This window comes from Pungitius pungitius, chromosome 15 (assembly GCF_949316345.1).
Source record: "Pungitius pungitius chromosome 15, fPunPun2.1, whole genome shotgun sequence".
Classification (NCBI taxonomy): domain Eukaryota; kingdom Metazoa; phylum Chordata; class Actinopteri; order Perciformes; family Gasterosteidae; genus Pungitius; species Pungitius pungitius.
This window is the reverse complement of record NC_084914.1, coordinates 12,932,354-12,945,002: the sequence shown is the minus strand read 5'-3', so window position 1 is coordinate 12,945,002 and position 12,649 is coordinate 12,932,354. Positions and strand designations below refer to the sequence as shown.

The 12,649-nt window shown below is 47.7% G+C and overlaps 1 protein-coding gene across 2 annotated transcripts; it reads left to right on the top strand.

The window, feature by feature from the left end:
* On the top strand, positions 1-12,214 carry kctd1 (potassium channel tetramerization domain containing 1). 2 transcript variants are annotated; one of them, XM_037459381.2, is made up of 5 exons: positions 1-374; positions 5,851-6,029; positions 7,045-7,189; positions 8,577-8,882; positions 10,968-12,214. In XM_037459381.2, exons 1-5 carry the CDS (start codon positions 366-368, stop codon positions 11,127-11,129), a joined length of 801 nt encoding a protein of 266 aa, XP_037315278.1. In that variant the 5' UTR covers positions 1-365; the 3' UTR covers positions 11,130-12,214. The 2 variants fall into 2 exon arrangements, with proteins under 2 accessions (XP_037315278.1, XP_037315277.2); XM_037459380.2 differs by lacking the exon at positions 1-374 and adding an exon at positions 4,279-5,121.
* Positions 12,215-12,649: the final 435 nt, after the last annotated feature.

Sequence of the window (12,649 nt, the reverse complement as noted above, 5' to 3'; positions counted from 1 at the left end):
GTTGGAGGCAGGAGGAGTGAGGGTGTTGTAAATGCAGAAAAAAAAGATGTCTTTTATTTGATTTTATTAAAAAAAACATAAACTCAACAAAGACTGTGGAACTGCTGCTGTGATCTCTTCCTCTGCTGGAAGTTTTTTTTATTTTTTTATTCTGCAGATTGGTTTAGACTGGGGCAGAGACATGAGCTAATTGTATCCTGATCTTTGCCTTGAGGGGTTTCGGAGCCCTGGAGCAAGTATTCTCAGTATTTTGTTCTGTCTACCTTAGCCAAGCTATTGCATTTCTCACTGGTGTAGGAAGAGAAGCAGCTCGTGGGCCAAATCGGAGGGGAAAAGGTGCCCAAAAAGATACTTTATGCTGCTCTATGTATCAGGTAAGCGGAGATTTATTCGGTTTGCTGCTATTTCCGAGGCTGGGTGGACTGGGACGTGGAGGCGCAGCAGCTTTTACGCATGTGCCAAGCGATTCGAGCAGTTCAGTTCTTTAAAAAAAAAGAAGAAGAAAGATTTAACCTCTTCCTGGATATTGTTTCTGGACAAATGTGTGCGCGGGGCTGCGATAAACGAGGACGTGGTTCATGTGGTTTGAGAAGAAACGGCGGGTTAGACGGCGATCGTGTCGGGAAAAGGCTCCACTCGTCCGTCGTGTGAATTCGCTCCTGGCGCCGTTCACCTTCCGAAGCCACATTGCGCCGGTCCGCGCTGCTGTCGCTGTACAACTTGCTCATAACTTACTCAAAACCCGCGTTTTCTCGTTTTCGTGGAATGATTTTACGTTTTTAAACGCAGTTTGATCGTGAGACAGTTCCATTTCCTGGCTGTCCCAGATCATCTAATGAAAGACGCCATTGTGGAGTAATTTTGCCGCGGGCGTTTTTTTCTTCTTCTTCGTATTCTGTGAAACGGGATGTGCCTTTCACACGTGTCGACGCCGAACATGTGAATCGTGCTTTAATAGTTGAGATGCTAACGTGTATCTAAACGGAGACTGAACGTTGTCCCCTGTCCTCTCGTGTCTCGTTGACCGCGCCGTGCGTAATCGACTTCAGGCTCCGACTGCGAATTGGCAAATATAGTTTACTAAGTACTAATCTGAACCCATGTCGCGTATCGAAGCATTTTTTTTTACATCTAAATAAACATCTCATGAGTTGCTTAGAGTTATTAATGTGAATGTATTGCCTTCAACCCGAACAACCCAAAAAGATAGCATTTGGTGTCTTTGTATTTGTGACTGTGCTGCAGGGAGGAGGAGACTCTTCAGGGCATTAAAACAAAAGCCTCTAACTTCAGGTCACCTGCAATGAATGCCACTACTTGGTTTCACCAGTTTCAGAGGGCGCACGAATACATTTATTTTTTCCTAAACTGAAAAAAAGATTGAGATGTCGGCTGTCGGGGACTGATCACATGGTGGCGCTGTAATAACAAAACCACCTTTTGCACTTTTACTCGGAGCATCAGACTACTCTGGTAGAACACACATGTTTACACAGCGATCAGTTAACTTAAGTTGGAGGGGAATACTGTTGTTATATTTCGTGCTATTTCGGCTCCTCCTTTGCCCTGGGACAGTGCCGCCTGTGAACACACACCAGTGTCTCCAACCGCCGGCGGCCAGCGAGCATAGATCACGCTTCCGTATCCGTGAGGTCATGCTGATGCACTGCCACAGTAACGCCACAAAGGCTGGTGTTGAAGCGGGCCTCGCCTGCAACGAAACTCAGGGGGACGGCTGTGTGTGTTTCAGGAGTCGACAACAGAGTGCTTTGAGTTTCTGAGACCTTGGCGGGTTCTGTAGAACTGAGGTCGGACGGCCCGTGATCCAGAGGCAGTGCAGGCGATTATTCCCCACATTTCACTTTCCACAGTTATAAAGTGGTGTGTCCAGAAAAACACACTCCTCTCGGCTCAGGAGCAGGTCGCTGAGGCCGCTTTCCTCTGCTAACTTTTTCTTTCCGCTGGGCAGAAGGCAACCTCTGCACCCTCCCACTGGACGTCAAAGTAGCTGCGTGCCCATCACATCCTGCATTGTGTCGCCACAAGTAATACTTGCCTCTTGCAGTTGTGACTTTCCAGATGAACCCGATTAATCTGGGTCTGCATTAATGTTCACCTACCAAAACAATGCACGTTGTTTGTGAACGTTGAACTCTTTACTCCTGCATATCTCTGAATGGTCCAACGAACGTTTATTAAATCCAAAGTGAGACTGAGCAGACAACCAGCCCACCCAAAAAAAAACAACAAAAAAAAAGCATTCGGCTACGACAGACTCACTACCTATGTTTCTTTGTTGGTTACCTGCACAGCCAGCAGTGACTGGATTGAACCCACAGTCTGCAGTTTGTCTGTGCGTGGACATTTGAAACCAATGGCCACGGGGCAGCAAAGCAGAAACAACCCATCCAGATTATGTAAATACCAGTATGCCTGCCTCAAACTGAATGTTAATGCTCTGATCTGAAATGCTAATTGTGTCTTGTGCGATACGTCAAAACACTCAAGAGCTGCATTGTGGTTTCGGAAAATTGAGAGCCGGCTTGCTGCTGGTGTTGATCCCAACATGGCCCTTTGATTATTGCAACAGCAGTGAGGCACTTTGAATGTGCAAACAGCTTTGGTGTCTGTTCCCTGAGATGTAAAGGAGATGTTAACATGATGATTTTTACATATAAGGCATGAAAGACTGTGATGGAAGAAGAAGAAGAAGAAAGCAAAATAAGCAGTGGAGTCAAAGGAGTTATCTGCGGCAGCCTGAATGCTCCCCGTGTCGATGCACTGCGACGGCGTTAGATCTGTTTGTGCAACGAAACGACACAAGCCGAAGGAAAAGAGCAAACTCCAGACAGGTCCAAAGACTTTGGGACCGCGTCTGTACGAACACCCCTCGCATGAGGGGGGGGGGGGGGGGGCTTCTGCAGCACCTCGCTGTGGATTCGAAACCCGCGACAGGTAGGAGATGTGCTGGCGTGGCACAGGTGTGGTCTGGAAGCTTGGCGTCTGTGACCTTTGAACTGTTAAGTGCATCGGACAGTGCGTTGAGAGAAAGGCACATGTGTTCGGAGTGATTTCAAGATACAAGAGCTCATTCCCACAAATCAACCCCCCCCCCAGTCGCTCGCCCACCTGCCCAACCAACCAACCACCCGTTCCCTTTCACTACCTCTTCTCTCTCCCCAGCAATTTTCCATAATGCCTTACAGATTTTACACTCAATCCACCTTTGCGATGACAAGGCTTTGAGGAAATCCAATTCCAACCAAGCTGTTTTCAGAACTTACTCTCCACAGGCACACACTCACACACACTCTCACACACACACACACACACCATCTCCAGAAATTAGTCAGGGAACAAATTACCTGCATTCTGAGTGTGATCCCACGCACTTTGCCGGCTGCCTTACACAGGTCCCCTTTTGAAGAGCAGCCATGTGATTTCTCTCTCTTTTGCCCCGCGGGGGCCTTTGCCTTCTGCAAGGGATTCTGGAGTTGAATTTTAAAACTATGTATGGCTGCTGCCTGCGCTTATCAGCGCATGCACAAGCGGCATGCAAATCAGACCGGGATCACACACCGCATTGGAGGCCTGCACTCAAAGGCAAGCTTAATTGCTAATTGGGTATCTAGGTGTGAAACTCCCGCTGCCAATGAGAAGCTGGGATGTGGATGTTTTAAGGCCAGTGGTTGAACTAATTAATTTGAATGTGAATGTTATTAAAATTTGTGGATTCCCTGTATTCGCTGTATAAGGGGGAACGGGGTGCGGGGGGGGGAGGCACGGCCCAGCAGAGTGCTGTGGCATTACTTTTAACAGCAATTGGACATGTGGCGGTCTGTTTTTGTTACACGCCGTGATGTCATCAGCGGCGTTTTCAAAACGCGGAGGTCGTTTGTCTCACTGTCAACAGCCAGTAACTGAATGTGGAACTCATCACGATGTTAGAGAGGCACCGGGTACATTTAAATAAGTAATAATGCGTTACATTTTTTTTTCAGCAAGCTGAGATAGCTAAGTTAAGTCCAACTTGGTATCGACTTTTAGTGAGGCATTTAGCTTATTGATTAAACACGCGCATGGAGCGGTGCCGGCTGATACCCAAAGCTCGGGTATCGGGAAGGAAAAGGATGCGGGTGCATCCCTTCACCTGTCACCTGTGATGGACAGACAGCTGTCTCTAGTAGTCTCTATTTGGGCCCCCGGGGGGGGGGAGGGTCACTTAAGTTCAAAATTCAAACATGAAATAAATGAGGAAATGAGTGCTTTTGCATACGGACAACTGGAAACGGTCTCGCTGTGTATCCTCGTGTGTGATTGTCAAGATTAGGATCAGCAGGCAGGTGCTTGTGAGGGATGTGTGTTTGTGGGTGGTGGGTGTCACAGGGGGCACCTGAGTGGGTTGGTCCCCGCTTGGGTGTGTGTGGGTTTTTGTTGTTGTTGTTGGTGTCGTTCTTTTCACTGAACTATGGGCTTTGTGGTGTTGGAGGAGGGTTTAAAACGGCTGATGAGCAGGAGGACGGTGAAATAAACAAATGCAAAAGGGCAAAGGCCAGGTGTGACTCTTATAAATAGACGGTCCCCTTTTGTGTGAGTGTGTGTGTGTGTGTGTTGGGAAGGATTTGTTTTATTCTGAAAATGCGACATCCATACCTGCCGCTGAAACAGCGACAGCCCAGAAGAGCCGCAGGCGCTCCGATGCTAATGTTGTCGGGGGCTTTGACTTCTCCCAGCCATTGCGAGGAAGCAGCTCCGCGTGACAGCCACGGCGCAGCTCTCTCTCTCCCCCCCCCCCCCACCCCCCGGTGCTCCCCGGTGCTCTCCGTTCTCGCTCCTTGCGCCGACCGCGTCCCATCCGTCACCGTCACGAACGCCCGCGCCGCGATGGACGACACGGACATCATGGACTTAACGCACCAGAAGGCGAGGAAGCGACCGCGTCCCATCGGTTCCGCGGACGAGTCCGCGCACGCTCCCCTCAAGCGGCTGCCGATCCGGGCGTCGGAGTGCAGGGAGCCCCCGCTGATGTACGCGATGAGAGGAGAGCCGCTTCCCGCAGCGTCTCTCAAGCAAAACGACCACTCGGTGACTTCCTCTCCCAACACGGTGATGCCGGCGCAGGTAAACGCGTAAAAGTCCGATTTGGCGCGGGAGGGAGATTCAGAAAAAGAAGTAGAGATTATGCGCTTTGCTGGAGGATGCGAAGCGACACACACTGGTTTTATTGGCTCCGCTGTGCTAATAGATTGTCTTCCTGCGGTCCTTATGCGCGGAGTGCGCACTATTGTCACGTTATTAGAATAGCACGCACGCACGCACGCACGCACAGACGCGCGTTTCCTGCTTTCGGTTTTTTCACAGACTGTTTGCGATCTCCAACTCTTTGAAAGTCCCCAGAGACTGAGGTGTCTCAGACTGCCACCTTCACTCAGGGTCTGACACTTTAGCAGAAGTAGTTCTCTTCTCAGAGCTTCACAGACATTGTCTCTTAATGGTGTTTGTAGGTTAACAGTCTCCCCGAATCCTATTATAGAGTCTTTATTGCTCATTTCTACGAAATGAATGCTCCAAATTAATTTGGTTTTGGAGATAATGGCCCACAGGAACGGGTGCTCGTGGATTTTTGGCAACATCCAGGTCAAGGTCAGGCTGATCTCACTTGCAGAGATGAAAATCTTCCCTCGCACTCTGCACTCCAGCCTGGGGAGTGTGCCGTGTTGCAGAAATATAAAAAAAAACCTGGGGGGGTTTCTTCCCCTCAGAAATTGTAATTCCCTCAATATTAACAACTGTGTCCCCCCCGTGTTTTGAATTGAGCGATTCTTTTGTCCCCTCTGTGGTGTTTTACAGGATCATCGCTCCAGCATGTCCAGGCCCATGATCACTCGATCACCGGTGTCTCCCTTGAGCAACCAGGGCATCCCAACAGCTGCACAGCTCACCAAGTCCAACGCCCCCGTGCACATTGATGTGGGGGGGCACATGTACACCAGCAGCCTGGCCACCTTGACAAAATTCCCAGAATCCCGGTGAGTGTGCTCTGCTGTGCATCTGTGTTTCATGTGTGGAATAATGTTGGGGGGTTGGGGGGGGGGGGGGGGGGGGGGTGGGGGCTGGTAGTGAATTGTTGTGCCTCGCTCTCAGCTTGAGAGAGGGAAGGGGGGTTGCGGAGCGATTCTGGCGTCTTCCTTTTCGAGCCCGATTTCTCAGCGTCAGAATGTCATCCTGTTTAATGTTTAATGTCATCCTGTGACATTCAACAGTCAAATGTCACCTCTCGTCAAATCACGGAAATGTCTCATGGGTGCACTTGGCGGAGAGACTGGGTATAAACGAAATGTTTACTCCTCCCACCCAACCAAGCTGCGGCGGCAGTTGCTTCTGGATTCGGCGGGTCGTATCACAGAATTTCCTCGTCTTGGTGAAGCCCACAGTTATTCCGGGGCGGGTAAACAATTTGTCGGAGTGCAGAATGCAGCGCGCAGACAAAAGCTTCCTGGGTTATTCTGACAGATGTCACGGCAAGCAGTAAAGGGCCAAAGGGCATGGGGGGCCATCTGGAGGCTGGGAGGCCGAACTGTCGCTGGGGGCCGGGGGCCCGAGGGTGACTGGCACCCTGCCTCAGGCAATCAGCTACCAGCTGGCCCTGACCTTTTCAGACCACCTCTGTTTTTCATCTTTTCTCGCCTTCTTTCGTTCACTCTTTCCTTCCGTCTGTCTTTCATTATTTTCCTTCCTTCCTTCTCATCGTGGTTGATGCGTGTCAGGAGCTCGGTAAAGTGTTCACGTCTGTGCGAAGGTGTAAAAAAACATTTCAGAGCTTGAGACAATGATTGAGTCACATCCCTTTGCTTATGCAACTGCTTAACATTATCATTTTTTGTTTCTGTCTCCCTGGAAACATAAACTCAAGGGCAGTTTCTGGACAATGTATTCTATTATTTCACAACTAACGCAATATATCAAGGCATTTGAAATTGACAATGTTGACGTGTTGTCCCCCCCGCTCCCTCTCTGCCCCCCCCCCCCCTCCCCCGACCCTAGAATCGGTCGTCTCTTTGATGGCACGGAGCCCATAGTCCTGGACAGCCTGAAGCAGCACTACTTCATCGACAGGGATGGACACATGTTCCGCTACATCCTCAACTTCCTCAGGACGTCCAAGCTCCTCATCCCAGAAGACTTCAAAGTGAGTGGGAGTCCGTCGTGGAAACCTGTAAAGGCCCGTCAGCCAGTCAGCCAGTCAGCAGTCAGCCAGTCAGCCAGTCAGCCAGTCAGCAGTCGCACACAATAAACGCTCAGGCCGTGGAAAGCATTTGGTCGCCGGGCGCTCCTCGACTTGCTGCAAACGGTCCCCATGCTAAAGAGCTAGCTCGTAGATCGTAGCGCATTTACTCTTCTGGTTTTGGTCCCTTCCAGGTCTTAGTGACTGAAGATTGTCAGAAGGAGAAAACACAAGTCCAGATGGAGGCAAATAGATATGGCAGATTTCATCAGCGCTCCGTGTTCTTGAGCCGAGTGTCCATCAAGGGTGACACTGTATGTGGGACATTAGCATTACTTCTCCCCCACCCCCCCCCCCCCCCCCCCCACACTTTTATTACTCTTATGTGTCATTTAGTCAGTAATTACTTAACTTGCCCCCGGGAGGAAACAAATAACCGCATTATCTGATGGACTGTCCGCAGCGTGACTCAATCACTGCAAAGTGTGTCGGCTCAAACAAGCAAAGACAAAAGAGCGACTGAAGTTCAACCTGAGGTTACGTTCACATCGAGCAGATTCGGAGAGGAGCCTGAGAAAACTCGAGTGTGGTGATACTCAGACCCTGCAGTCCTGCGGGTAAAAGGATCTGCTCCTTCACCACATGCAACCCTGTGTTACATGTCGCACCGAGTCTCCTCTACTCTAGATCCTTTGTAATTTCTGCTGAATGGTGTTTTCGCCTGGGTTTATTGCTTGTTCATGTAGAACAGCCGTTTTTAAAACTACTTTGCGCATTCCTTTTGGTTTATGGTGCACATCCGAGAGAGAATCACAACCGTGAACTGATCTCTGCCTTTAAATAAAGGAGACGTATTGTACAATATATATATTTACTTCTGCAATTACAGAGCTTATATATATATACAGAATAACAGAAACATATAGAATGTATAACAGAAACAACTATGGGCAATTTTGACAATCTATAAATGAAAACTCGAATGCCTTTTCCACACATTATATTAGGATACTGACACAACCCAAAGTATGCAGAAAAGCTCACAGCCCTCCCACTGTTGACCGTTATGACCCAGCATGAGTCACATACTGTTCTCACAGTTTCATTGTGGTAGATATTTATACACTCTGCTTTATATATTCTCCACAAACTCTCGTGTATGAAAAAACGACTACATTCACCTTCACTTAAAATGGCGATTAAATAGAAACCGTTTCATTATTATTTGGACATAATAACTTTTATTAGACATGAGCCCTGATATGGGCTCACATGGTCGGCGTTTTGAAACCCGCTGGCCATACAGACCTACACGATATCCTGACGTGTCGGCGGCGCCGTCTCCCAACAGGACTACAGCCTGCTGTACGAGGAGGCGCGGTACTTCCAGCTGCAGCCCATGCTGGCTGAGCTGGAGAGCTGGCGCCAGGACCAGGAGCTGAGCCGGGTGTCGCGCCCCTGCGAGTGCCTGGTGGTGCGCGTGGCGCCTGACCTGGGCGAGAGGATCACGCTCAGCGGGGACAAGGCCCTCATCGAAGACGTGTTTCCGGAGATCGGCGACGTCATGTGCAACTCTGTCAATGCCGGCTGGAACCATGACTCCACGCACGTCATCCGCTTCCCACTCAACGGGTACTGCCACCTCAACTCTGTCCAGGTAATGAGGAGCGTGGGCCGCTGGGGGGGGGGGGGGGGGTGGGGGGGGCATCTCGCCTAAACTTTTCTCAATAAGTAGAAACACTAAAAGTATGCTTTTCTACATTTTTGTGCCCCAGGCATTGACAGAGGTGATGATCTGCTCACCCCGATTTATTTTTCTTCATCCGCAGTAATGCTGTAGACTTTTTTAATTTTACTGATTTCAAAATCATATCTTTTATTAATCTAATCGAGTCACAAGAACAGCCTTGCGGAAAAAGAGGGAGTTCTTTGAGGAGTTCATCAAAGCATCAATTTAGAAAGTCATCATTACGCAAGTTTACATCTATCTTCACTTTTCTGTGATCTGACGGCAATAATGATTCGGTCTTCGTCTCCGGAGCCGGTGGACGGTCAGCTTCAATATCACGCATCCTTTGGCAGAGCTCATAACTGGGTCCTCGACTCACCCTTCTCGTGTGTATGAATGGATGCGAAACCAATCAGCTTAATCCATAAGTCATCTCAATTGTTGGCTTCGGCGCCGACATACGCAAAAGGAACAGTAAGTGGGTTCAAGTTGGATTTCAACCCATCAAGTAAGCAGCTGACCTCTTGAATCACAGTATAGAGTCACGTGATCCTCAAACTGAGGTGGCAAACAGAAAGGGGAAGTGGGCGTGTCAGGATGCAGCGAAACACTACGGCAGACATTTCTGGTAAGATGTCTTACCAAATAATCGATCTGCAGATCCACAAGATGCAATCCCTTGAGGATTTGCATGGTAGTAGTTCTACACCGAATAAAGAATAATAATAAGAATACATAGTAATAGGTTAGAGAAGTAGATATGCCATATGAGGTTATTGTGCCAATCAAAAATACCTTTTACTGTTTTTTTAATCACGACTTATAAACTGTTGGGGAAGTTGTGGTTTCTAGAGGAGCAAAACTCCAAACTCCAGTATTTTATCATCCAAATATATCATGATATATTCTGTATTGAAGGATTTAAAATGATCATTTCAGAGGTAATGAGAAGGGAAACCATCCATGTCAAGCTTAAACAATACTCTAATAAGAATAATAACGCTTTGTCTACACAAAGTGTTCAATTCATCTTCTATATTCAGAATGCATTTGCCAATATTGTATTCCCCTGGTTACATATTGAAGATTACACTAATTCATTGATGGTAAACTGCTCCGATCCGCATCAATAAACGATCGGGTAGAGGCACATTGGAAAAGGTTTCGCAATGACGTTGGACTGTGTCTCCATTTGAGGGAGTCAAATCTCCCTCGGAAGACGCGCACACACACACACACACACACACAAACAAACCCGTCTGTGAAGTGTGTGAGTCGTGGAGAGCAAGCAAGAGAGTGAGCATGCTCCCTGGCAGGTTGTCCCCAGGCAGGGCCCATAATCCTGTTTGGTTATTAAAGCACGCCGGCGGTGGATGCTGTATCTGCGGCTAATGGAGGCAGGGCGGGGGTTTTGGAGAGAAGGAAGGGAGGGGGCAGAGAGAGCTGCCAGCAGCAGGGGGACCTTTGTAGTTTTGACGGAGGCTTGGGCCTGGGGGGCTGGGGGAGAAATGGGGAGAGGCGTTTTTTTTTTTTTTTTTTTTTTGCTCGGCGGCCCACATTGAGCCAAGTGGCAGAGAGAAAGCCTCACAGCTCCCTGGGGCCTCTTCATTGGAATGTGATCCTACAGCCCCCCTCCTATGCCCCCCCCCCCGGGCACGTCTGTAGATGTCTGCAAGGCTGCATGATCAGGACCGGCTTCACGGGGCGCGCCGACAAACACGCAACGAAACAATGAAAATGAGGCACGGGGCGAAGCGAGAGGCTCCTGGTGAAGGTCTCACAGCAGTTTCTCCAACGCTGCAACACACCAAAGAAAGGGCTTTCAGATGATTCTGTCCTCTCCAGTTTTCCTGGGGACAAAAAGACGTTCGTGTCTTAGCCTCTTCCGTGGGTGATTTTTTTTTTTTTAGGGGGCTTCTTGAAAGCGGTTGGCAGTGACGGCTCATAAAAGACGATGCTCTTACGTCTCCACTGACATCTTCTCTCCTTCTACTCTCATTCCACCTCTTCCAGGTCCTAGAGCGCCTCCAGCAACGCGGCTTCGAGATCGCCGGCTCCTGCGGCGGAGGCGTGGACTCGTCCCAATTCAGCGAGTATGTCCTGAGGAGGGAACTGAGGAGGACGAGTCAGCGAGGTTCCAATTCAAACAGGATAAAGCAGGAGCAGCTGGACTAGAAACTTCCCGAGCAGCAGGAGGTGCTAGACTTTTTTTCTGTGGCGGCAGAGCGCTCCACGCTGCAGAGCTCTGTGGACTGTTTTTTTTTGTTTTTTTGTTTCCTTGTTGATGTTTTTGTTTTCTTAAACTTGAGAACCATCTAGAGAATTTAAAAAGGAGGGGAGATTTTTTTGCCATAAGAAGATACAAGACGTTTGTTAAGTTTGAGATTGCAAGGACATTTGTGAATGTCGAGCCCCCCATAAACCAATTAAAAAAGGATTTATATACGCTGGATCCCCAAAAAAAGTTTGTTTTAAAACTTGGAGCCTACATTAGGTTGAATATGATTTCTACCATACCCATATAAATTTAAAAAAGGCTTTTATTGCTTATGTAGTATCTTCCATAGCTTGTTACCAGTGACTTGATTTTGATGTCACTGGCAAAGTGTCTGGCAAATCAAGTCTGTTTTTATCCCTCGCTGTATAAAGGTCAATAAGTTGTTGCTTACAGTACAGAATGTCTCAGTTGTCATAAACAGTTAGTTTCAACAACGCGTGTTTTTTCACAATTATCATGACGTTAAATATTGTGATACCAATGAAGTGGATTTTTTTTTTTTTATTACTTTAATGGAAGTTATTTTATTAGATTATAACATTAAATAGTTGAAATTAGCATCATTAAAATGACACCCGGAAATCCCGGACCATTCTGTACGAATAAAGATTTTTTTTCAGTAGATTATAACTTCACACCATTTGCCTCATTGGGGAGTATGAACCACTCACCCCCCATGTACTAGCTTTGGAATTATTGAATCATAATATTCATAACAGAGTCATAACCTGTAAATTTGATCATTGTATATGTGTTTGTGTTTTTTACATTGAATCTTTTTAAAGCAAACTTGCCTCAGACGTGACTGAACAGATTATTGTACCACCCCAATCCAAGATCACTTTTACTTGTTGCGCATATTGATATGAAGTTGGATATAAAGTATTTCTAACATGACTGACCCACCTACGCTCCCTAGATTTGAGTAAAGAGGATTGTAGCAAAAAAAAGAACAAAGTGAAATAAATCTCAACTAAAGTTGTCCTGGTGTCTGTTCACTGTTTTGTACACAAAGTTACAAACGAATTCCCTCAGTCCCAATATATAACCTGCATCGATCCTAACTGAAGAGTCTTAATCGCATCCTGAACGCGTTTAGGGTCAAATTTTTGTTTTGTGGTTTTAGCTCTCTAAAGCTAACTCTTACCGCGGCAATATTTTACCTCGGAGGATTCCTGCTGGTGCATCGGTGGCTGCATGGGGCATTCTTTACTTAGTTATATTGAATGAAGCCGACTTCTCCACGCAAGTCCTGTCAGTTGTGCTTCCACATATCCCCGCAGGGCCAAAAGCCAAAGTGAAATCCCACATGGAGCCCTGTCGTCTTGTCTTCATCCCTTTTGGCAGAATCTTCACTTTCTTTGGCTATCTGCGGTTTATGCTATATGTCTCCCTTTCAGGCCCCTTTGCCCCAGAT

Bases quoted from the DNA above. Each gene is read 5' to 3' on its own strand.
- kctd1 (XM_037459380.2), top strand. From the start codon at position 4,639: ATGCGACATCCATACCTGCCGCTGAAACAGCGACAGCCCAGAAGAGCC. The intron at 5,122-5,850 runs GTAAACGCGTAA...GGTGTTTTACAG, and splicing joins ACACGGTGATGCCGGCGCAG to GATCATCGCTCCAGCATGTC. The intron at 6,030-7,044 runs GTGAGTGTGCTC...CCCCGACCCTAG, and splicing joins ACAAAATTCCCAGAATCCCG to AATCGGTCGTCTCTTTGATG.